Source organism: Nerophis ophidion, linkage group LG10 (assembly GCF_033978795.1).
Source record: "Nerophis ophidion isolate RoL-2023_Sa linkage group LG10, RoL_Noph_v1.0, whole genome shotgun sequence".
NCBI classification, from domain to species: domain Eukaryota; kingdom Metazoa; phylum Chordata; class Actinopteri; order Syngnathiformes; family Syngnathidae; genus Nerophis; species Nerophis ophidion.
The window spans coordinates 49,104,701-49,132,209 of record NC_084620.1 but is presented as its reverse complement, the minus strand read 5'-3'; the positions used below and the strand labels follow the sequence as shown (position 1 = coordinate 49,132,209).

General features: G+C 32.7%; 1 protein-coding gene across 5 annotated transcripts in view; it reads right to left on the bottom strand.

Moving 5' to 3' along the window:
* nav3 (neuron navigator 3) overlaps window positions 1-27,509 on the bottom strand; it is a 524,985-nt gene that overhangs the window by 66,872 nt on the left and 430,604 nt on the right. For 4 of the 5 annotated variants that reach the window (XM_061913994.1, XM_061913996.1, XM_061913997.1 and 1 more), the window contains 7 exons: window positions 26,871-27,022; window positions 19,315-19,509; window positions 16,147-16,199; window positions 15,867-15,890; window positions 6,513-6,536; window positions 6,232-6,309; window positions 1,302-1,385 (listed from right to left, as the gene is read on the bottom strand). In XM_061913994.1, the coding sequence (XP_061769978.1) occupies window positions 1,302-1,385; window positions 6,232-6,309; window positions 6,513-6,536; window positions 15,867-15,890; window positions 16,147-16,199; window positions 19,315-19,509; window positions 26,871-27,022 (610 nt within the window). The remainder of the gene's footprint in view (window positions 1-1,301; window positions 1,386-6,231; window positions 6,310-6,512; window positions 6,537-15,866; window positions 15,891-16,146; window positions 16,200-19,314; window positions 19,510-26,870; window positions 27,023-27,509) is intronic. The other variant, XM_061913995.1, reaches the window with a different exon arrangement.

Genomic DNA, 27,509 nt, shown 5'->3' with positions numbered 1-27,509 from the left:
TCAGACGGCACAGTATCAAAAACCGACATCAATCTCTAAAGGATATCACCACATGGGCTCAGGAACACTTCAGAAAAACATTGTCACTAAATACAGTTTGTCGCTGCATCTGTAAGTGCAAGTTAAAGCTCTACTATGCAAAGCGAAAGCCATTTATCAACAACATCCAGAAACGCCGCCGGCTTCTCTGGGCCCGAGATCATCTAAAATGGACTGATGCAAAGTGGAAAAGTCTTCTGTGGTCTGACAAGTCCACATTTCAAATTGTCTTTGGAAATATTCGACATCGTGTCATCCGGACCAATGGGGAAGCGAACCATCCAGACTGTTATCGACGCAAAGTTCAAAAGCCAGCATTTGTGATGGTATGGGAGTGCATTAGTGCCCAAGGCATGGGTAACTTACACATTTGTGAAGGCACCATTTATGCTGAAAGGTACATACAGGTTTTGGAATAACATATGTTGCCATCTAAGCGCCGTCTTTTTCATGGACGCCCCTGCTTATTTCAGCAAGACAATGCCAAGCCACATTCAGCACGTGTTACAACAGCGTGGCTTCGTAAAAAAAGAGTGTGGGTACTTTCCTGCAGTCCAGACCTGTCTCCCATCAAAAATGTGTGGCGCATTATGAAGCGTAAAATACGACAGCGGAGACCCCGGACTATTGAACGACTGAAGCTCTACATAAAACAAGAATGGGAAAGAAATCCACTTTCAAAGCTTCAACAATTAGTTTCCTCAGTTCCCAAACGTTTATTGAGTGTTGTTAAAAGGTGATGTAACACAGTGATGAACATGTCCTTTCCCAACTACTTTGGCACGTGTTGCAGCCATGAAATTCTAATTTAATTATTATTTGCAAAAAAAATAAAATAAAGTTTATGAGTTTGAACATCAAATATCTTGTCTTTGTAGTGCATTCAACTGAATATGGGTTAAAAAAGGATTTGCAAATCATTGTATTCCATTTATATTTACATCCAACACTATTTCCCAACTCATATGGAAACGGGGTTTGTACATCAAAAATATGAATGACCACATGTGGAGTCATGTACTTAACAAAAAAAAAGGTGAAATAACTCACAAACATGTTTTATATTCTAGTCTTTTCAAAATAACCGCCCTTTGCTCTGATCACTGCTCTGCACACTCTTGGCATTCTCTCCATGAGCTTCAAGCGTACCTGTGAAGTGGAAAAACCATTTCACCTCTTGAAGCTAACGGAGAGAATGCCGAGAGTTTGCGAAAAAGCAAATATCCCGTGTACCTAATGTTCCAGCCATTCGGGTCACGCACCTTCTGCTCGGCGGTCATGGTGAGGCTCTGCAGGCGGCACGTCATGTTGCTCAGGCTCTTCTCGAAGGCGGCCACCAGGTGCGCCTGCAGGGCCAGAGAGAGAGAGAGAGAGAGAGAGAGAGAGAGAGAGAAAGAGAGAGAGAGAGAGAGAGAGAGAGGGCGAATTTTGAGAAAAGACAATATTTGATCATGAAGATGAAGCAAACATGGTTATCTCGCACATGCAGCTGACACTAAGTAGTGGGATCAAACAGGTGGCGCCATATAAAGATTTCAGGGCCGATGCCGATTATTAGTAGTTAGTGTTCTACGGTATACCGGTACTAGTATAGTATCCCAGTACTAATGAATCAAATACGATACTATACTGTGTTTGAAAAAGTATCAGTTTCCGGGTATGATGGCGCGTCGTCTTGTCGTAACATTGCTGGGTTTACGAGCAGAGGAGCATGTTCGGCAGGGCACACACACAGAGTACTTACAAGCAGACACCGTGTGTAGACAGAAAAGGGAGAACGGACACATTTTGGCTGAAAAACTAAAGATAAAGGTGAAGGTATGACACTGAAACACCCTCAGGGAGAGGTGCTTTAAGACATGGCAGTGTTGCAGCTACTTCTGAATCACTAATCCTCGCCTCCATGGCGACAAATAAAGTAAGTTTCTTGCAAGTAGCATTATCACTGGAGGACGAGGATTAGCTAAACATGCTTCGCTACACAGCGTAGGAGGATCCAATAGCTCACCTGGCGTCACAATGTAAACAAAGTGTGTGTATTTATGTGCATCTATATGTGTGTATTTATGTGCATCTATGTTTGTGTAAGTGTGTATTTTAGTGCATCTGTATGTGTGTATTTGTGTGCATCTATATGTGTGTATTTTTGTGCATATATATTTGTGTATTCATGTGCATCTATGTTTGTGTAAGTGTGTATTTTTGTGCATCTATATGTGTGTATTATGTGCATCTATATGTGTGTATTATGTGCATCTATATGTGTGTATTATGTGCATCTATATGTGTGTATTCATGTGCATCTATTGTGGATCAATGTGTGTGTGTATATTTGTGCATCTATATGTGTGAATTACGTGCATATATATGTGTGTATTTATGTTCATCTATGTGTGTGTAAGCGTGTATTTATGTGCATCTATATGTGTGTATTTGTGTGCAACTATGTTTGTGTAAGTGTGCATTTATGTGCATGTATATGTGTGTATTCGTGTGCATCTATGTTTGTGTAAGTGTGTATTTTTGTGCATCTATATGTGTGTATTTGTGTGCAACTATGTTTGTGTAAGTGTGCATTTATGTGCATGTATATATGTGTATTCGTGTGTGTATTTATGTGTGTATTAATGTGCTTCTATATTTCGTTTGTGTATTTGTGTGTAATTATGTGCATCTATGTGTGTGTATTTATGTGCATCTATATGTGTGTGTGTATTAATGTGCTTCTATATTTGTGTGTGTATTTGTGTGTATAATATGTGCGTCTATGTGTGTGAATTTATGTGCATTTACAGTATATGTGTGTATTTATGTGTAGGTGAGTATTAATGTGCATCTATATGGTTGTTAGTGTGTATTGATGTGCATCTATGTGAGTGTGTATTGATGTGCCTCTGTATGTGTGTATTTCTGTGCATCTGTATGTGTGTATTTATGTGCATCTATGTGTGTGTATAATGTACACTATGTGTGTATTTATGTGCATCTATGTGTGTATTAACATGCATCAATATGTGTGTAAAAGTGTATTATGTACATCTAAATGTGTGTAATAATGTGCGTCTATATGTGTGTCAATATGCGCATCTATGTGTGTGTAAGTATGTAAATAATGTGCATCTATATGTGTGCATTAAAGTGCACCTGTATATGTGTATTTGTGTACATCTATCTGTGTATTCATGTGCATCCATGCGTGTGTGTAAGTGTGTATTTATGTGCATCATATGTGTGTAAGGCTGTGTATATGTGCATCTATATGTGTGTAATAATGTGCATCTAAATGTGTCTAAGTGTGTATTAATGTGCAGCTATATATGTGTGTGAGTATTTATGTGCATCTACATGTGTGTAAGTGTGTATTTATGTGCATCCGTATGTGTGTGTGTGTATTAATGTGCATTTATATGTGTGTAAGTGTGTATTTATGTGCATCCGTATGTGTGTGTGTGTGTGTATTAATGTGCATTTATATGTGTATTTATGTGCTCCTAATTGTGTGCAAGTGTGTATTTAAGTGCATCTATATGTGTGTGTGTGTGTGTGTGTGTGTGTGTGTGTGTGTGTCCTGCTGGTTCCAGCCCAGACCCCGACAGTCCTGTCAGAGCGACCGTGACAGCCGAACGTCAAAGAAAGACAGGAAGTTGCTTCTGGCCGTCGCGAGGCTAAAATAAATCTGGTCCACCAAGCGGAGAACGCCGATAGCAACAGATGCTGCGCGTTACCGTTGGCAACCGGATGCCGAGCGATGGCCGACACCCCATCCCGTCAAGGCCGTGTAGATTTTAAATAAGAATATTCTAAAATTTAGATTTATGTAGGAATGAATGTGTTGAAATGTAGATTAAATATAGGATTGTTCTAAAATGTAGATTTAATGTAAGAAAGTCTTAAAATGTAGATTTAATGAAGGAATGTGTTAAAATGTAGATTAAATTAAGTAATGTGTTCAAATGTAGATTTAATGTACGATTGTGTTGAAATGTAGTTTTAATGCTGAAATGTGATTAAATGTCAATTTTATGTAGAAATATGTTGAAATATAGATTTAATGTAGGAATGTATTAAAATGTAGATTACATTAAGGAATGTGCTAAAATGTAGATTTAATGTAGGATTGTGTAGAAATGTAGATTTAATGAAGGAATGTGTTAAAATGCAATGTGTTAAAATGTAGATTTGATGTAAGAAAGTCTTAAAATGTAGATTTAATGAAGGAATGTGTTAAAATGTAGATTAAATTAAGTAATGTGTTCAAATGTAGATTTAATGTAGGATTGTGTTGAAATGTAGTTTTAATGCTGAAATGTGCTTAAATGTAAATTTTAGGTAGAAATATGTTGAAATATAGATTTAATGTAGGAATGTATTAAAATGTAGATTACATTAAGGAATGTGCTAAGATGTAGATTTAATGTAGGATTGTGTAGAAATTTAGATTTAATGAAGGAATGCGTTAAAATGCAATGTGTTAAAATGTAGATTTGATGTAGCATTGTGTTAAAATGTAGATTTAATGTAGGAATGTGTAAAATGCAGATTTAATGAAGGATTGCGTAAAATGTATATTTAATGTAGGAATGTGTTAAAATGTAGATTTGATGTCGGCTTGTGTTGAAATTTAGCTCAATATAGGAATACGTTAAAACGTACAATTAATGTAGGAATGTGTTGAAATGTGATGAATTACAATGTAGATTTAATGAAGGAATGTTTAAAAAGTAGTTTTAATGTAGGAATGTGTTAAAATTTGAAATTAATGTAGGAATGTGTTAAAATGTAGATTTAATGAAGGATTAATGTAGATTCAATTAAGGAATGTGTTAAAGTGTAGATTTAATGTAGAAATGTGTTAAAATTTGAAATTAATGTAGGAATGTGTTAAAATGTAGATTTGATGTCGGCTTGTGTTGAAATTTAGCTCAATATAGGAATACGTTAAAACGTACAATTAATGTAGGTATGTGTTGAAATGTGATGTGTTACAATGTAGATTTAATGAAGGAATGTTTAAAAAGTAGTTTTAATGTAGGAATGTGTTAAAATTTGAAATTAATGTAGGAATGTGTTAAAATGTAGATTTAATGAAGGATTAATGTAGATTCAATTAAGGAATGTGTTAAAGTGTAGATTTAATGTAGAAATGTGTTTAAACGTACATTTAATGTACAAATATGTTAAAATGTAGATTTAATGAAGGAATGTCTAAAATGTATTTTTAATGTAAGAATGTGTTAAAATGTAGATTTAATGAAGGAATGTGTTAAAATGTAGATTTAATAAAGGAATGTGTTAAAAATGTAGATTTAATGAAGGAATGTCTAAAATGTAGATTTAATGTACGAATCTGTTAAAATGTAGATTTAATGTAGGAATATGTTAAAATGTAGATTTAATGAAGGATTAACGTAGATTCAATTAAGGAATGTGTTAAAGTGTAGAAAAAATGAAGGATTAATGTAGATTCAATTAAGGAATGTGTTAAAGTGTAGATTTAATGTAGAAATGTGTTTAAACGTACATTTAATGTAGAAATATGTTAAAATGTAGATTTAATGAAGGAATGTCTAAAATGTATTTTTAATGTACAAATCTGTTAAAATGTAGATTTAATGAAGGAATGTGTTAAAATGTAGATTTAATAAAGGAATGTGTTAAAATGTAGATTTAATAAAGTAATGTGTTAAAATGTAGATTTAATGTAGGAATGTGTAAGATGTGGATTTAGTGAGGAATGAGTTAAAATGTAGATTTAATGTCAGAATTTGATGAAATGTAAATTTAATGTACACATTTTAGGTTATTTTTTTATGTAATCTAAATAATGCAAACAAATAATCACCGTTCCCCGTTTATTTTTGATAGTTTTAGTGATCCATGAGTGACAGAAAAGGGAAAGTGTTCGGCTGAGTCACGTCGTCGATCCGTGAAGGAATGACAGCCTGGAGTGGTTTATCCTCCTCTCCCGGCCGCAGGCCTCGGAGAGCGCCCGAGACCAGCAGTCGGCATGCGTTACACAAAGCCAGCGAGGAAAGCGTCTTATCTCCACGCACAAAAAAGCCACACGCAGCAGCAAACACGGAGGGAAAAGAATGCATGCAAACATTTTTCAAAGGGCTTTTGTGGAGGTCTTAACGGTTTCTGGGCGGGCGCTGCGGTGCATGTGTGGATGGCGGGGGTAAGCACACTCACGTTGGCAGACAGCTGGGACGTCAGGGTCGCTACCTTCTCCTGGGACGCGTCCAGCTCCCGGCGAAGCTTTCTGATTTGCTAATTCCGGGAGGAAGGAAAAAAAACAAAACAAAACAAATTAATCGTCAGGAAAAATAGGCAGGAATTTGTGTTTGAGTTGAAGCTTCCATTCTGAGAGCGAGGATGCACAAACTGCATGCCGACAATGTGTGTGTGGATTGTGGAAAGGCAACCAAAAAACCAAAAAAAACCAAGAGTGAACGTAAAGTGTGGGGGATTACCGTGGAGTTTTGGACTGTTTGGCCCTTGATTGAAAAGAGAAAAAGTCAAAATTAACACTATGTTGCACAGCATGTTATAACATGTAATAACAGGGTTATTACAGCTCACGTGGTTCACTCCTTCATAGTCAAACAGCACTGAGATAGCTCACTTCTTCAGACATCCAGAGATTCTACTCAGATATTCTCATGTTTTTATTTTTTAATGCATTCTAACTCGTAAATAAACACTAGCAAGAGTCAGCTAACAATGGAGCCAACGGAAGTTGCTCTACTCCGCCTATAAAGTGCTCTAAAAAACATCCAAACACCTCCATCAAAGTTGTATATACACACTGTAAGTATAGATATTGTATCTAGTAACATTCATATTAACATGTAATATTTGCCTATAAAGTGCTCTCAAAAAACATCCAAACACCTCCATCAAAGTTGTATATACACACTGTAAGTATAGATGTAGTATCTAGTAACATTCATAACAACATGTAATATTTGCCTATAAAGTGCTCTCAAAAAACATCCAAACACCTCCATCAAAGTTGTATATACACACTGTAAGTATAGATGTTGTATCTAGTAACATTCATAATAACATGTAATATTTGCCTATAAAGTGCTCTCAAAAAACATCCAAACACCTCCATCAAAGTTGTATATACACACTGTAAGTATAGATGTAGTATCTAGTAACATTCATAATAACATGTAATATTTGCCCATAAAGTGCTCTCCAAAAACATCCAAACACCTCCATCAAAGTTGTATGTACACACTGTAAGTATAGATGTAGTATCTAGTAACATTCATAATAACATGTAGTATTTGCCTATAAAGTGCTCTCCAAAAACATCCAAACACCTCCATCAAAGTTGCATACACACACTGTAAGTATAGATGTAGTATCTAGTAACATTCATAATAACATGTAAGATTTATATATTTTGATCATTTTGATCACAGACTTATCACAACGTTCACTTTCCCTTCAACAACAACAACAACAAGACTACTAATGAATGAATTGATTAACGTGGACCCCGGCTTAAACAAGTTGAAAGACTTAATCGGATGTTACCATTTAGTGGTCAATTGTACGGAATATGTACTGTACTGTTGCAATCTACTAATAAAAGTTTCAATCAATCAATCAATCATGGCAGACTTGATGAGAAACAACAAAGACCACTTTCGGACAAATGATGACCCAGAAACGTGTATTTTTTGAGGCTGAAAATAAGGAGGATGACCTACATGTTAAACACTAGCAAGAGTCAGCTAACAATGGAGCTGATGGAAGTTACTCTACTCTGCCTATAAAATACTCTAATAAACATCCAAATGACTCCATCAAAGTTATATATACACACTGTAAGTATATTTGTAGTATCTAGTAACATTCATAACAACATGTAATATTTACATATTTGGATCATTTTAAGCATATTGATGTCACAAACGCATCACAACGTTCCCTTCAACAACAACAACAAGACTACTAATGAATGAATTGTTTAACGTGGACCCCGGCTTAAACAAGTTGAAAGACTTATTGGGTTGTTACCATTTAGTGGTCAATTGTACGGAATATGTACCGTACTGTTTCAATCTACTAATAAATGTTTCAATTAATCAATCAATCAATCAATCGATCAATCAATCAATGAATCAATCATGGCAGACTTGATGAGAAACAACAAAGACTACTTTTGGACCAATGATGACCCAGAAACGTGTATTTTTTGAGGCTGAAAATAAGGAGGATGACCTACATGTTAAACACTAGCAAGAGTCAGCTAACAATGGAGCTGATGGAAGTTACTCTACTCTGCCTATAAAATACTCTAATTAACATCCAAATGACTCCATCAAAGTTTTATATACACACTGTAAGTATATTTGTAGTATCTAGTAACATTCATAACAACATGTAATATTTACATATTTGGATCATTTTAAGCATATTGATGTCACAAACGCATCACAACGTTCCCTTCAACAACAACAACAAGACTACTAATGAATGAATTGTTTAACGTGGACCCCGGCTTAAACAAGTTGAAAGACTTATTGGGTTGTTACCATTTAGTGGTCAATTGTACGGAATATGTACCGTACTGTTTCAATCTACTAATAAATGTTTCAATTAATCAATCAATCAATCAATCAATCAATCAATCAATCAATCAATCAATCAATCAATCAATCAATCAATCAATCAATCAATCAATCAATCAATCAATCAATCAATCAATCAATGAATCAATCATGGCAGACTTGATGAGAAACAACAAAGACTACTTTTGGACAAATGATGACCCAGAAACGTGTATTTTTTGAGGCTGAATATAAGGAGGATGACCTACATGTTAAACACTAGCAAGAGTCAGCTAACAATGGAGCCAATGGAAGTTGCTCTACTCCGCCTATAAAATGCTCTAATAAACATCCAAACGACTCCATCAAAGATTTATATACACACTGTAAGTATATATGTAGTATCTAGTAACATTCATAATAACATGTACTATTTACATATTTGGATCATTTTAAGCATATTAATGTCACAGACGCATCACAATGTTCCCTTCAACAACAACAACAAGACTACAAATGAAAGAATTGATTAACGTGGACCACGGCTTAAACAAGTTGAAATACTTATTTGGATGTTACCATTTAGTGGTCAATTGTACGGAATATGTACTGTACTGTTGCAATCTACTAATAAATGTTTCAATCAATCAATCAATCAATTAATCAATCAATCAATCAATCAATCAATCAATCAATCAATCATGGCAGACTTGATGAGAAACAACAAAGACTACTTTCGGACAAATGATGACCCAGAAATGTCTATTTTTTGAGGCTGAATATAAGGAGGATGACCTACATGTTAAACAGTAGCAAGAGTCAGCTAACAATGGAGCCAATGGAAGTTGCTCTACTCCGCCTATAAAATGCTCTAATAAACATCCAAACGACTCCATCAAAGTTTTATATACACACTGTAAGTATAGATGTAGTATCTAGTAACATTCATAATAACATGTAATATTTACATATTTGGATCATTTTAAGCATGTTAATGTCACAGACGCATCACAACGTTCCCTTCAACAACAACAACAAGACTACTAATGAATGAATTGATTAACGTGGACCCCGACAGAAACAAGTTGAAAGACTTATTGGGCTGTTACCATTTAGTGGTCAATTGTACGAAATATGTACTGTACTGTTGCAATCTACTAATAAAAGTTTCAATCAATCAGTCAATCAATCATGGCAGACTTGATGAGAAACAAGAAAAACTACTTTCGGACAAATGATGACCCAGAAACGTGTATTTTTTGAGGCTGAATATAAGGAGGATGACCTACATGTTAAACAGTAGCAAGTGTCAGCGAACAATGGAGCCAATGGAAGTTGCTCGACTCCACCTATAAAGTGCTCTAACAAAACATCCAAACACCTCCATCAAAGTTGTATACAAACACTGTCAGTATAGATCTAGTAACATTCATAATAACATGTAATATCTACATATTTGGATCAATTTAAGTATATTAATGTCACAGACGGATCACAACGTTCACTTTCCCTTCAACAACAACAACAACAACAACAACAAGACTACTAATGAATGAATTGATTAACATGGACCCCGACTTAAACAAGTTGAAAGATTTATTCAGGTGTTACCATTTAGTGGTCAATTGTACGGAATAAGTACTGAACTGTTGCAATCTACTTATAAAAGTTTAAATCAATCAATCAGTCAATCACGACAGACCTGATGAGAGACAACCAAGACTACTTTCGCACAAATGATGACGCAGAAACGTCTATTTTTTGAGGCTGAACATAGGGAGGACGACCTACAAGTTCTAGAAGCTCTGTGCTAAACTGATGCAGCTTTAGTCAAGTGCTAAATAAGATATACAAACATAATAAAACAATCCCTTACTGTACAATATCAGCTCTCACTGGGATAAAGACTGATGGGATGTTTATCACATGAACAATTATGTTTTATGTGTATTTCTGGCCATGTCCGGGTCTAAGTTGGATGTCAAAGTTGACCAACTTGTGGGTTTATGTCCACAAGCTTCTACTATCCAGGTGAGAAGCACAATTTAACAAGACAATGAGACAACAAAGACTACTTTGAGACAAACGACAATCCAGAAAACTTCTATTTTTGAGGCTTAACATAAGGAGGATGACCTACACAGATGCAACTTCAAAACACTAAGCATCATGTAGCGGTATTGCTAAGTGCCAAACAAGATATGCAAACATAATAAAACAATCCTTTACTGTACAATGTCTGCTCTCACTGGGATAAAGACTGCTGGCATGTTTATATCTTCCAACAATTCATCATAATCCTCACAAAGGGTTAAAAAGAAGGTTTTTTTTGTATCTTTCTGGCCATTTCCGGGTCTGAGTCGGATGTCAAAGTTCACCAACTTGCTAGTTTATGTCCACAACCTTCTACTATACGGGCGAGAGGCATGATTTATAATCAAAAATGAACTTTCACCAACTCGGAGGGGATGCAGCGGCTCAATATGTCAATATAGCAGCATGTGCTTGTCTTACTTAAAAGCATTTAGAATGATAGGCAACAACCCAAAAAACAGTGCAGTTCCTCTTTTAAAGTTTAATGAACAAATTCCAGTTCTCCTGTGCAAACTACTGCTGTGCAAACACTCTCCTGGACATCCATCCATTTTCTACCGCTCGTCCCTACATTATTTACACGCTCTAATAGCACCTATCTTTGCCGCTTTTGTGGATTGGCGTGAATAAATAAGCTACCGTGATGAGGTCACCGGTGAGGGCTGCGCAATTACAGATTCTGCCGATTTCCAAATCAACCCGGGGGTCGACTTGGAAAAGGCTTAGCTGTTAATTGGCTCGTTGAGAAAATAAATCAAAAAAAGCAACTGAAAATGGAGAGGGATGCAAAAAGCACAGAAAAACTGAGTGGTAAACAAATAAAAGCTGCATTAAATATAGGAAATGTGAGTTTTTTCAAAAGTTATTAACATATAATTTGGAGGGAATGACAAGGATGTGTGATTTATGATCCAGATGGAAGTTGAGCAAAAAGGTTACTGGAAGATAAAATCAATGCAAAAGAGAAATAAACTACTTGATCGATCCTTCATCTTTCATCCTGATTACTTGGATGAAGCATAAATAGTCCAACTACTTTGAGTGTCTACGCGTACTTTACCTGAAAAAGCACAGATTAAATCCACAGGAGACAGAAAACACATACAAATGTAGTTCCTATAGAACTGTGCGGCCATTTCAGCCTATCAGGAACCTAAAGAAAGTAATTTATGGAAAAAGGACAACAACTAAAAAATGCCAAATTAAGAAGAAGGTGTGGAGGGTAATGTCATTTATGCTTTTGACATTTTCTCTGTACGTGTAAACTCAGCCTGTGCTGACCCAAATGTCTCTGTTTTGCTGAATGAGGTCACCTGAACATGCATTTTACTTTGAAAAGTTGTGACACTGATGACAAAAGTACTGTTTTTGGAACAGGAAAACATAATTGCAATCCCATATGCAAACGATGTTAAATGGCTGACATCACCGTGAAAGTTCTGAAGGAAATTGTATGAGAGGTTGTGTGTGAATGCTGAAAAGGTGAAGCAGGACTTAAACTGAAATGTGTTAAAATGTAGGAATGTGTTGAAATGTATATTTAATGTAGGAATGTGTTGAAATGTAGATTTAATGTAGGAATGTGTTAAAATGTATATTTAGTGTAGGAATGTGTTGAAATGTAGATTTAATGTAGGAATGTGTTAAAATGTAGGAATGTGTTGAAATGTACATTTAATGAAAGAATGTGTTAAAATGTAGATTTAATGTAGGAATGTATTAAAATTTAGATTTTATGCAGGAATGCGTTGATGTGTAGATTTAATGTAGGAATCTGTTAAAATATTGATTTAATGTGGGAATCGTTTAAAATGTAGATTCAATGTAGGAATGCGTGGATGTGTAGATTTAATGTAGGAATGTGTTGAAATGTAGATTTAATGTAGGAATGTCTTGAAATTTAGATTTAATGTAGGAATGCGTTGATGTGTAGATTTAAAGTAAGAATCTGTCAAAATATAGATTGAATTAAGGAATGTGTTAAAATGTAGATTTAATGAAGGGATGTGTTAAAATGTAGATTTAATGTAGGAATGTGTTAAAATGTAGATTTATTGTAGGAATGTATTGAAATATAGATTTAATGTAGGAATGCGTTGATGTGTAGATTTAATGTAGGTATGTGTTGAAATGTAGAATTAATGTGGGAATGTTTTTAAATGTAGATTTAATGAAGGAATGTGTTAAAATGTAGATTTAATGTGGGAATGTGTTGAAATGTAGATTTAATGAAGGAATGTGTTAAAATGTAGATTTAATGTGGGAATGTGTTGAAATGTAGATTTAATGTAGGAATGCATTGATGTGTAGATTTAATGTAGGAATGTGTTGAAATGTAGATTTAATGTAGGAATGTGTTAAAATGTAGATTCAATGAAGGAATGTGTTGAAATATAGATTTAATGTAGGAATGCGTTGATGTGTAGATTTAATGTAGGTATGTGTTGAAATGTAGATTTAATGTGGGAATGTGTTTAAATGTAGATTTAATGAAGGAATGTGTTAAAATGTAGATTTAATGTGGGAATGTGTTGAAATGTAGATTTAATGAAGGAATGTGTTAAAATGTAGATTTAATGTGAGAATGTGTTGAAATGTAGATTTAATGAAGGGATGTGTTAAAATGTAGATTTAATGAAGGGATGTGTTAAAATGTAGATTTAATGTAGGTATGTGTTGAAATGTAGATGTAATGTAGGAATGCGTTGATGTATGGATTTAATGTAAAAATGTGTTGAAATATTGATTTGATGTGGGAATCGTTTAAAATGTAGATTTAATGTAGGAATGTGTTAAAATTTACATTTAATGAAGGCATTTGTTAAAATGTAGATTTAATGTAGGAATGTGTTAAAATGTAGATTTAATGTAGGAATGTGTTGAAATGTAGATTTAAAGTAGGAATGTGTCAAAATATAGATTTAATTAAGGAATGTGTTAAAATGTACATCTAATGAAGGGATGTGTTAAAATGTAGATTTAATGAAGGGATGTGTTCAAATGTAGATTTAATGTAGGAATGTGTTGAAATGTAGATTTAATGTAGGAATGCGTTGATGTGTAGATTTAATGTAGGAATATGTTGAAATATAGATTTAATGTAGGAATGCGTTGTGTATATTTAATGTAGGAATGTGTTGAAATGTGGATTTAATGAAGGAATGTGTTAAAATGTAGATTTAAATAAATGATAAATGGGTTGTACTTGTATAGCGCTTTTCTACCTTCAAGGTACTCATAGCGCTTTGACACTACTTCCACATTTACCCATTCACACACCAATGAAGGAATGTGTTAAAATGTAGATTTATTGTAGGAATGTATTGAAATATAGATTTAATGTAGGAATGCGTTGATGTGTAGATTTAATGCAGGTATGTGTTGAAATGTAGATTTAATGTGGGAATGTGTTTAAATGTAGATTTAATGTAGGAATGTGTTAAAATATAGATTTAATTAAGGTATGTGTTAAAATATAGATTTAATGAAGGAATATGTGTTAAAAGTAAGATTTAATGAAGGAATGTGTTAAAATGTAGATTTAATGAAGGAATGTGTTAAAATGTAGATTTATTGTAGGAATGTGTAAACATGTAGATTTTATGTAGGAATGTATTAAAATGTAGATTTAATAAAGGAATGTGTTAAAATGTAGATTTAATGAAGGAATGTGTTAACATGTAGAATTAATGAAGGAATGTGTTGAATTGTAGATTTGATGTAGGAATGTGTTGAGATACAGAATTAATGAAACAATGTACAGCAATGTAGAATGAGTGCAGGAATGTGTTAAAATGTAGATTTAATGTAGAAATGTGTTAACATGTAGATTAAATGTAGGAATGTGTTACAATGTAGATTTAATGTAGGATTGTGTTGAAATGTAGATTTTTGTAGGAACGTGTTGAAATGTCGATTTAATGTAGGATTGTGTTGAAATGTAGATTTATCTAGGAATGTGTTGAAATGTAGATTTAATGTAGGAATGTCTTAACATGTAAATGTAATATAGGAATGTGTTAAATTTGATGTAGGAATGTTTTAAAATGTAGATTACATGTAGGAATGTGTTAAAATGTAGACTTAATGTAAGAATGTGTTGAAATGTAAATTTACTGAAGGAATGTGTTGAAATGTAGATTTAATATAGGACTGTGTTAAATTTGATGTATGAATATGTTAAAATGTAGATTTAATGAAGGAATGTGTTAAAATATAGAGTTATTGAAGGAATGTGTTAAAAGTTTGCTTTAATGTAGGAATGTGTTAACATTTTAAATGAATGTAGGAATGTGTTAAATGTAGATTGAATGTAGGAATGTGTTAAAATGTAGATTGAATGTAAGAATGTGTTGAAATGTAGATGCAATGTAGGAATGCGTTGAAACGTGGATTCAATGTAGGAATGTCTGAAAATGCAGAATTAATATACAAACCCCAAAAGCAGTGAAGTTGTCATATTGTGTAAATGGTCAATTTTGCAAAGAATTTTGGGATTTCACCATCTACGGTCTTTAATATCATCAAAAAGGTTCAGAGAATCTGGAAAAATCACTGCATGTAAGCGGCTAAGCCCGTGACCTTCGATCCCTCAGGTGGTACTGCATCAGAAAGCGACATCAGTGTGTAAAAGATATCACCACATGGGCTCAGGAACACTTCAGAAAACCACTGTCAGTAACTACAGTTGGTCACTACATCTGTAAGTGCAAGTTAAAACTGGACTTTGCAAAGCCACAGCAATTTATCAACATCACCCAGAAATGCTTCGCTGGTTTCGCTGGGCCCGAGCTCATCTAAGATGAACTGATGTAAAGTGGGAAAGTTTTCTGTGGTCCGACCAGTCCACATTTCAAATTGTTTTTCGGATACTCTGGACCAAAGAGGAAAGGAACCATCCGGATTGTTCTAAGCGCCAAGTTGAAAAGCCAGCATCTGTCTATTCAATTGAATCTAAATTGAGAAGGATATGCAAATCATTGTATTTTCTTTTTATTTACCATTTACACGACGTGACAACTTTCACGGGTTTTGTAAGAATGCGTAGAAATGTAGGATGACCTTGTCGAGTGCATGCATTCTCCAATATGAAAAATGTGAAAGAATTGTGACAACACAACTTCGACATGCTAACAAGCTCACACACGACATTCTCCCGCTCACCTCGGAGTGGGCCTTCTCCTCCGTCTGTAAGAGAAACAGAAAAAAAAAAACGTGAGCAAACTGCAAAAATAAGACGTCCAGCATCAAGTCTAATATTGATTTAAAGTGGAGAAGCGTCAAATCAGGCTTGAAAGTCAAACGGCGTCGTTTCAATCGATCCTGGCGAAACCGAATCGATACTTTCTCTTGAACCCTTGCTCGAGGAAGCTGTCGTTAACCGTACGCTAAACTTCCTGTTTCCGTGGCGACGCGGGAGCTTAGGGAAGAAGGCGTTACTCACTGCGGAGTAGAGTGACGAAGTGCTGGAGACCAAAGACAAGGAAGAGCCGTGGACTGTAAGAAAAGAGGTGAATTCCTCAATCAAATAGTGCTTGTTAGCGCCACCAGTCTAATAACAACAAAGGGCATTGAAAAACTACACATGAATTATTAACATTAAAACTCACAGTTTTTTTTTTTTACCTCCCACCCCCTGCAACTCCCAGGAGGCAGCCGAAAGGCGGTCAGTTTAAAATTTATCGCTCAACGACCAAAGGGCCACCTTTGTTGCATCGGAATGTGGTGGACCGCTCCAACGCTCAGATTAGAGGGGGGGTCAGGAACCCGCGGCTCTTTGGTGCCGCTCTAGTTTTTTTTTAAAAAGGATAAAAAATGGAACAAAGATGAGGGAAAATACAAACTGTTTGTTTACATGTGAAATCGTCCACTCGTTCTCTCTCTCATTTGACCACCAAACCTTTTATACTGTGCGTGAATAGACAAAGGTGCACTTTGTTAACTTGTTGGAGTGCTAATCGGGCCTATCAAGCTAATCCATGCTAGCATGCTAGTTACGCTAGCTGCATGCACATATTGCCTCATCATGCCTCGTTTGTAGCAATATTTAAACTCGTTTAATTTCCTTTACTTTGCGTATAATTTAGTTTTGCATGCCTCATGACACACTGTCTGTTTGTAATATTGGCCGCGTTTCTGATAGGTGTTTGTGCGCCATGTTGTTCCAGACCACAGCAAACATTACCACGTTGTTCCAGACCACAGCAAACGTTACCTCGCCTGCCAAAGATTGTAATCAATTGCATCTATACCGCATCTATGCCTTTGGCCATTCTAAACCATATACACACATATATATATATATATATATATATATATATATATATATATATATATATATATATATATATATATATATATATATATGTATATATATATATATATATATATATAAAAAAAAATATATATATATATATATATATATATATATATATATATATACCTCTACACCAGGGGTCACCAACGCGGTGCCCGCGGGCACCAGGTAGCCCTTAAGGACCAGATGAGTCGCCCGCTGGCCTGTTCTAAAAAATAGCTCAAATAGCAGCACTTACCAGTGAGCTGCCTCTATTTTTTACATTTGATTTATTTACTAGCTAGCTGGTCTCGTTTTGCTCAACATTTCTAATTCTAAGAGAGACAAAACTAAAATAGAATTTGAAAATCAAAGAAAATATTTTAAAGACTCGGTCTTCACTTGTTTAAATAAATTCATTTATTTTTTTACTTTGGTTATTATAACTTTCAGAAAGACAATTTTAGAGAAAAAATACAACCTTAAAAATTATTTTAGGATTTTTAAATACATATACCTTTGTACCTTTTAAATTCTTTCCTCTTCTTTCCTGACAATTTAAGTATTTTTTATTTATTTATTGTAAAGAATGATAAATACATTTTAATTTAATTCTTCATCTTAGCTTGTTTTTTAGACGAAGATTATTTGTGAAATATTTCTTCAAACTTATTATGATTCAAATTAAAAAAAAATATTCTGGCAAATCTAGAAAATCTGTAGAATCAAATGTAAATCTTATTTCAAAGTCTTTTGAATTTCTTTTAACATTTTTGTTCTGGAAAATCTAGAAGAGATAATAATTTGTCTTTGTTAGAAATATAGCTTGGTCCAATTTGTTATATATTCTAACAAATTGCAGATTGGATTTTAACCTATTTAAAACATGTCATCAACATTCTAAAATTAATCTTAATTTAGAATTTTAAAGAGTCAAAATTGAAGATAAACTATGTTTCAAAATACAATTTTCATTTTTTTCTTGTTTTCTCCTCTTTTAAACCGTTCAATTAAGTGTTTTTTTCATCACTTATTCTCTACAAAAAAACTTCCGTAAAAGAAAAAAATGTAAGACGGAATGACAGACAGAAATACCTATATTAAAATATTTATACACAATTATTGTTAAATATTTTTTCCCATTACTGAAACATTTAAAACATAATATTTTTTTCACACTATAATTGACTTCAATCATGTAAAATAGACATTTTTCTTATAATAAAAAGTTATCTTAAAATATTTCTACAAAATTTCTTGTAAAATAACTTTTTTTGCTTTTTTGCAACTTTCAAAATCAAAATCAAAAAATGATAAGTTCTATCTTAAAATATTTCACACAATTATTGGAAAATAATTGTTTTCTCAAAATATTGCAACTTAAAAAAAAAATAAAAAAATTTTTTCCCAATATATTTTTCACATTTTTACAACTTTAAAAATTAAAATTAAAACTAAAAATGTTCTATCTTAAAATATTTCACACATTTATTGTAAAATAATTATTTTCTCAAAATATTGCAACTTAAAAAAATATATATATATTTTCCCCCCAATATATATTTCACATTTTTGCAACTTTAAAAATTTAAATAATAAAAAAGAAATGTTCTATCTCAAAATATTTCACACAATTATTGGAAAATGATAGTTTTCTCAAAATAAAGCAACTTTAAAAAAAAAAATTGAAAAAATATTTTCCCCCCAATATATTTTTCACATTTTTGCAACATTAAAAATAAAAAATGAAATGTTCTATCTTATAATATTTCACCCAATTATTGGAAAATAATAGATTTCTCAAAATATTGCAACTTCAAAAAATGAAATAAAACAAATATTTTTTCCCCAATATATTTTTCACATTTTTGCAACTTTAAAAAGTAAAATTAAAAAAAGAAATGTTCTATCTTAAAATATTTCACATAATTAATGGAAAATAATAGTTTTCTCAAAATATTGCAACTTAAAAAAATAAATACAACATTTATTTTTCCCCCCAATATATTTGACTTTATCATGTAAATTAGCATAATTTCTCAAGGAAAATTTCAACTTTTTTTCCTCAAAATATTCCGAAATAATTATTGTACAATGACAAGTTTTTTCTCTCACAATGTTGCGACTTAAAAAAAAAAGTGCCTTCTGTAGAGACACCAGAACAAACTGTAAATATTAACTAAGCTAATTAAGCCATTTGGCTGCATTTTGGGAGTTGCAGGTAGAACAAAGCCAAATGGCTGCATTTTGGCTGTTGTAGTGTTGAAAATCTGACTTATTGTGTGTGTCTGTGTGTGTGTGTGTGGGTGTGCACACCTTCATCCGTGCTGTCCCTAAAAGAGTTGGAGCGACTGATGGCCCGCGGGCGGTCCTCCAGGGAGGTGGCGCTGCCCCCCAGGGGGTGGCCCTCCCCGTAGAGGTCAAAGGAGTCGTGAGCGGGGATGCTGTTGGAGCGACTCATGTTGCTGCTGCCAGGCGGGAGGTTGTAGTGCAGGACGTTGGTGGGGCTGACTGCAGGAAGTCCAACACACAATTACTACCGTTTCTATTTGGACTATCATGATGGTGACCCCAAAAGGGACAAGCGGTAGGAAATGGATGGCTGATGTTAAAAGCATTGTTGATGGCCGGGAGCGTCATGGGCTCATTAAATATGGATCCAATGCAGTTTTTCCTAGTAGGAGGGCGACAGCTATTCATTATTGCAGTAGATTAGTTTGTTGGATTGATTGAGTAATGGGATAAAACACACTAAACTGTGTAGCCTTATTGCATATTTTAGGAAAAATAGTTGAAATAAATATTTTTTTACTTGCCATAACCTACATTACCTTTTATATGCCATCTTTGACCTTCTGTTTTCCTCCTTTACCTTTTACTTACCGAATTTTACTTTCTTTTTAACTTGTTTGACCCTCTTTTACCTTCAAATTTCCCTTTTTAACTTTTATTTAGCTTCTTGTACTCTTGCACACCTGTTTACCTTCTTGTACCTTCTATTCAACTGATTTCACCTTCTATTTGATTTATTTGACTTTTTATTTACCTTTTCTTACCCTTTTTTAACCTTATTATATCTTCTTTTGAACTTATTTGACCATATTTTACCTTCTATATTTTGTTTTACCTTTTATTTACCTTCTACTTAAATTATTTGAACATTTTTTAAACCTCATTTTACCTTCTATTTAACTTATTTGACCATATTTCACTTTGTTTTACCTCCTATATTCTGTTTGACCTTTTATTTACCTTCTATTTAAGTGATTTGACAATTTCTGCCCTTATTTTACCTTATATTTAACTTATTTGACCATCTTTTACCTAGTTTTACCATCAAGACTGTGTTGTATCCATTGTGGATTGAACTTTCACAGTATCATGTTAGATCCGCTCGACATCCATTGCTTTCCTCCTCTCTAAGGTTCTCATAGTCATTATTGTCACCAATGTCCCACTGGGTGTGAGTTTTCCTTGCCCTTATGTGGGCCTACCGAGGATGTCGTGGTGGTTTGTGCAGCCCTTTGAGACACTAGTGATTTAGGGCTATATAAGTAAACATTGATTGATTGATTGATTGATTGAATTTACCTTCTATTTAAATTATTTGACCATTCGTTTAAACCTTGTTTTACCTTCTATTTAACCTAATTGACCGTATTTTACTTTGTTTTACCTTCTATATTTTGTTTGACCTTTTATTTACCTTATATGTAAATTATTTGACAATATCTTCCCTTGTTTTACCTTATATTTAACTTATTTGACCATCTTTTACCTAGTTTTACCTTCTATATTCTGTTTTACATTTATTTACTCTCTTGTACACTTCTTTGACCTATTATTTACCTTCTATTTAAATTATATAACCATTTTTTAAACCTTATTTACCCTCTATTTAATCTATTTGACCATATTTCACTTTGTTTTACCTTCTATATTTTGTTTGACCTTTTAATTACCTTCTATTTAAATGATTTCACATTTTTTCCCCTTGTTTTACCTTATATATTCTGTTTTATACATTTTATTTACCTTCTTCCACGCTTCTTTTACCTTTTATTTACTTTCTATTTAAAATATTTGACCATTTTTTAACCGTATTTTACTTTCTATTCAACCTATTTGACCATATTTTAGCTCCTATATTTTGTTCGACCTTTTATTTACCTTCTATTTAAATGATTTGACAATTTCTGTCAACTTATTTGACCATCTTTTACCTTGTTTACCTCTTACATTCTATTTTACCTGTTGTTTACTTTCTATTTAAATGATTTGACAAATTTTTTTACTTGTTTTACCTTATATATTCTGTTTTACCTTTTGTTTACCTTCTTGTACACTTCTTTTACCTTTTATTTACTTTCTATTTAACTTATTTGACCATTTTATAAACCTTATTTTACCTTACATGTAACTTATTTGACCATCTTTTACCTAGTTTTACCTTCTATATTCTGTTTTACATTTATGTCCCTTCTTGTACACTTCTTTTACCTATTATTTACCTTCTATTTAAATTATTTGACCATTTTTTAAATCTTATTTTACCTTCTATTTAACTTATTTGACCATATATCACTTTGTTTTACCCTCTATATTTTGTTTGACCTTTTATTTACCTTCTATTTAAATGATTTGACAATTGTTCCCCTTGTTTTACCTTATATATTCTGTTTTACCTTTTATTTACTTTCTTCCAAACTTCCTTTACCTTTTTATTTGCCTTCTATCTAAAATATTTGACATTTTTTAACCTTATTTTACCTTCTATTTAACCTATTTGACCATATTTTACTTTGTTTTACCTTCAATATTTTGTTAGACCTTTTATTTACCTTCTATTTAAATGATTTGATAATTTCTTCCCTTGTTTTACTTTATATTTGACCATCCTTTACCTTTTTTACCTTCTACATTCTATTTGACCTGTTATTTACCTTCTATTTAAATTACTTGACCATTTTTTAAACCTTATTTTACCTTCTGTTTAACTTATTTGCCCATATTTCACTTTGTTTTACCTTCTATATTTTGTTTGACCTTTTATTTACCTTCTATTTAAATGATTTGACTTTTTTTTCCTTGTTTTACCTTATATATTCTGTTTTACCTTTTGTTTACCTTCTTGTACACTTCTTTTACCTTTTATTTACCTTCTATTTAAATGATTTGACCATTTTTTAACCTTATTTTACTTTCTATTTAACCTATTTGACCATATTTTACTTTGTTTTACCTTCTATATTTTGTTCAACCTTTTATTTACCTTCTATTTAAGTGATTTGACAATTTCTTCCCTTGTTTTACTTTATATTTGACTTATTTGACCATCTTTTACCTTTTTTACCTTCTACATTCTATTTTACCTGTTATTTACCTTCTATTTAAATTACTTGACCATTTTTTAAACCTTATTTTACCTTCTGTTTAACTTATTTGCCCATATTTCACTTTGTTTTACCTTCTATATTTTGTTTGACCGTTTATTTACCTTCTATTTAAATGATTTGACAATTTTTTCCCCTGTGTTACCATGTATATTCTGTTTTACCTTTTGTTTACCTTCTTGTACACTTCTTTTATCTTTTATTTACCTTTTTGTACACTTCTTTTAGCTTTTATTTACCTTCTATTTAAAATATTTGACCATTTTTCAACCTTTTTTTACTTGCTATTTAACCGATTTGACCATATTTTACTTTGTTTTACCTTCTATATTTTGTTCAACCTTTTATTCACCTTCTATTTAAGTGATTTGACAATTTCTTCCCTTGTTTTACTTTATATTTGACTTATTTGACCATCTTTTACCTTTTTTACCTTCTACATTCTATTTTACCTGTTATTTACCTTCTATTTAAATTACTTGACCATTTTTTAAACCTTATTTTACCTTCTGTTTAACTTATATGCCCATATTTCACTTTGTTTTACCTTCTATATTTTGTTTGACCTTTTATTCACTTTCTATTTAAATGATTTGACAATTTTTTCCCTTGTTTTACCTTATATATTCTGTTTTACCTTTTGTTTACCTTCTTGTACACTTCGTTTACCTTTTTGTACACTTCTTTTACCTTTTATTTACCATCTATTTAAAATATTTGACCATTTCTTAACCTTATTTTACTTTCTATTTAACCGATTTGACCATATTTTACTTTGTTTCACCTTCCATATTTGTTCGACCTTTTATTTACCTTCTATTTAAGTGATTTGACAATTTCTTCCCTTGTTTTACTTTATATTTGACTTTTTTACCCATATGTTACCTTTTTTACCTTCTACATTCTATTTTACCTGTTATTTACCTTCTATTTGAATTACTTGACCATTTTTTAAATCTTATTCTACCTTCTGTTTAACCTATTTGCCCATATTTCACTTTGTTTTACCTTCTATATTTTGTTTGACCTTTTATTTAAATTATTTGACAATTTTTTTCCTTGTTTTACCTTATATATTCTGTTTTACCTTTTGTTTACCTTCTTGTACACTTCTTTTTCCTTTTATTTACCTTCTTGTACACTTCCTTTACCTTTTTTTGCGTTCTATTTAAAATATTTGACCAATTTTTAACCTTATTTTACTTTCTATTTAACAGATTTGACCATATTTCACTTTGTTTTACCTCCTACATTTTGTTCGACCGTTTATTTACCTTATATTTAAATTATTTGACAATTTCTGTCAACTTATTTGACCATCTTTTACCTTGTTTACCTCTTACATTCTATTTTACCTGTTGTTTACTTTCTATTTAAATGATTTGACAAATTTTTTTACTTGTTTTACCTTATATATTCTGTTTTACCTTTTGTTTACCTTCTTGTACACTTCTTTTACCTTTTATTTACTTTCTATTTAACTTATTTGACCATTTTATAAACCTTATTTTACCTTACATGTAACTTATTTGACCATCTTTTACCTAGTTTTACCTTCTATATTCTGTTTTACATTTATGTCCCTTCTTGTACACTTCTTTTACCTATTATTTACCTTCTATTTAAATTATTTGACCATTTTTTAAATCTTATTTTACCTTCTATTTAACTTATTTGACCATATATCACTTTGTTTTACCCTCTATATTTTGTTTGACCTTTTATTTACCTTCTATTTAAATGATTTGACAATTGTTCCCCTTGTTTTACCTTATATATTCTGTTTTACCTTTTATTTACTTTCTTCCAAACTTCCTTTACCTTTTTATTTGCCTTCTATCTAAAATATTTGACATTTTTTAACCTTATTTTACCTTCTATTTAACCTATTTGACCATATTTTACTTTGTTTTACCTTCAATATTTTGTTAGACCTTTTATTTACCTTCTATTTAAATGATTTGATAATTTCTTCCCTTGTTTTACTTTATATTTGACCATCCTTTACCTTTTTTACCTTCTACATTCTATTTGACCTGTTATTTACCTTCTATTTAAATTACTTGACCATTTTTTAAACCTTATTTTACCTTCTGTTTAACTTATTTGCCCATATTTCACTTTGTTTTACCTTCTATATTTTGTTTGACCTTTTATTTACCTTCTATTTAAATGATTTGACTTTTTTTTCCTTGTTTTACCTTATATATTCTGTTTTACCTTTTGTTTACCTTCTTGTACACTTCTTTTACCTTTTATTTACCTTCTATTTAAATGATTTGACCATTTTTTAACCTTATTTTACTTTCTATTTAACCTATTTGACCATATTTTACTTTGTTTTACCTTCTATATTTTGTTCAACCTTTTATTTACCTTCTATTTAAGTGATTTGACAATTTCTTCCCTTGTTTTACTTTATATTTGACTTATTTGACCATCTTTTACCTTTTTTACCTTCTACATTCTATTTTACCTGTTATTTACCTTCTATTTAAATTACTTGACCATTTTTTAAACCTTATTTTACCTTCTGTTTAACTTATTTGCCCATATTTCACTTTGTTTTACCTTCTATATTTTGTTTGACCGTTTATTTACCTTCTATTTAAATGATTTGACAATTTTTTCCCCTGTGTTACCATGTATATTCTGTTTTACCTTTTGTTTACCTTCTTGTACACTTCTTTTATCTTTTATTTACCTTTTTGTACACTTCTTTTAGCTTTTATTTACCTTCTATTTAAAATATTTGACCATTTTTCAACCTTTTTTTACTTGCTATTTAACCGATTTGACCATATTTTACTTTGTTTTACCTTCTATATTTTGTTCAACCTTTTATTCACCTTCTATTTAAGTGATTTGACAATTTCTTCCCTTGTTTTACTTTATATTTGACTTATTTGACCATCTTTTACCTTTTTTACCTTCTACATTCTATTTTACCTGTTATTTACCTTCTATTTAAATTACTTGACCATTTTTTAAACCTTATTTTACCTTCTGTTTAACTTATATGCCCATATTTCACTTTGTTTTACCTTCTATATTTTGTTTGACCTTTTATTCACTTTCTATTTAAATGATTTGACAATTTTTTCCCTTGTTTTACCTTATATATTCTGTTTTACCTTTTGTTTACCTTCTTGTACACTTCGTTTACCTTTTTGTACACTTCTTTTACCTTTTATTTACCATCTATTTAAAATATTTGACCATTTCTTAACCTTATTTTACTTTCTATTTAACCGATTTGACCATATTTTACTTTGTTTCACCTTCCATATTTGTTCGACCTTTTATTTACCTTCTATTTAAGTGATTTGACAATTTCTTCCCTTGTTTTACTTTATATTTGACTTTTTTACCCATATGTTACCTTTTTTACCTTCTACATTCTATTTTACCTGTTATTTACCTTCTATTTGAATTACTTGACCATTTTTTAAATCTTATTCTACCTTCTGTTTAACCTATTTGCCCATATTTCACTTTGTTTTACCTTCTATATTTTGTTTGACCTTTTATTTAAATTATTTGACAATTTTTTTCCTTGTTTTACCTTATATATTCTGTTTTACCTTTTGTTTACCTTCTTGTACACTTCTTTTTCCTTTTATTTACCTTCTTGTACACTTCCTTTACCTTTTTTTGCGTTCTATTTAAAATATTTGACCAATTTTTAACCTTATTTTACTTTCTATTTAACAGATTTGACCATATTTCACTTTGTTTTACCTCCTACATTTTGTTCGACCGTTTATTTACCTTATATTTAAATTATTTGACAATTTCTTCCCTTGTTCTACCTCATATTTAACTTATTTGACCATCTTTTACCATCTGTATTCAGTTTTACCTTTTATTTACCATCTTATGCACTTATTTTACTTTTCATTTACCTTTTTTACACTTATTCTACCTATTTTTTTAACCTTTTTTAAACCATCTTTTATGTGATATGCTGCATCATTTAATGTGGCTTGCTGTGTCATTTTATGTGATATGCTGCTCTAATATATGTGGCCCGCCATATCCATTTATGTGATATTCCACATCATTTTATGTTGTCCCGTCGACTATCTATGTGATACGCCTCTTCAATTTATGTGGCTCACTACATCATTTTACATCATTTAATGCTGGCCTCCAGAAAAAAAGGCTGTGCATAATAAATCACTTTCTGACTAAAAGTGTGTATTATGCTGTCAATGTTGACATAAAATGTACTGGCATATATTTATGTGATGTCATATTAATTCATGCTGCAACAAGCAAATATCCAACAATCAGTTGGTGAAAATATATTCATCCCAAAAAAATTCCTGTGCAACTAACGAGGTTATGACATATTTATAATGATTGATGTGACCCTGAGTGAGAAGAGGGGTGTGACACCCTCCTCGTGAATGATCCATCAATCCTAGATGTGTGCTCATGCTTCCTAGGACTTGATGGAAAGGTGCTGGGACTCACGCAGGTTGGAGTAGTGGTACTTCCCAGCGGCGGTGCAGGAGGTCCCGGGCGGGGACATGGGGCTGCCCGTGTCCTGAAGGCCCCCTGTGGAGTGGGAACGGAGCCACTCCATTCCGTCTTCGTGGGACGCCTGGCGAGACGAGGGAGGGTACCTGCAACCCAGAGAGACCGCGCTCAGGTGTGGCATTTCAGCAGCTTCCCTCCTTCCAAAGTCCTCATTACGCCGCTCGTCACATCTGACCTCCACAAGTCCACCATGCTGTGGACGCACAACTGTACCATGCTGTGGACGCACAACTGCACCATGCTGTGGAAGCACAAATCCACCAAGCTGTGGTAGCACAACTGCACCAAGCTGTGGAAGCACAACTGCACCATGCTGTGGGAGCACAACTGCACCAGGCTGTGGGTGCACAACCGCACCATGCTGTGGGAGCACAACTGCACCATGCTGTGGAAGCACAACCGCACCATGCTGTGGGAGCACAAGTCCACCATGCTGTGGAAGCACTGAATGCCACGCTGCTTGTTACCGTCTACATCGGAGGTGTCCAAAGTGCGGCCCACAGCGTATTCACACAACTAAAGTTTAATCTAAAACGTCCGCGACAAGCAGTGCGTTTGGTTGTTGTGGCCACT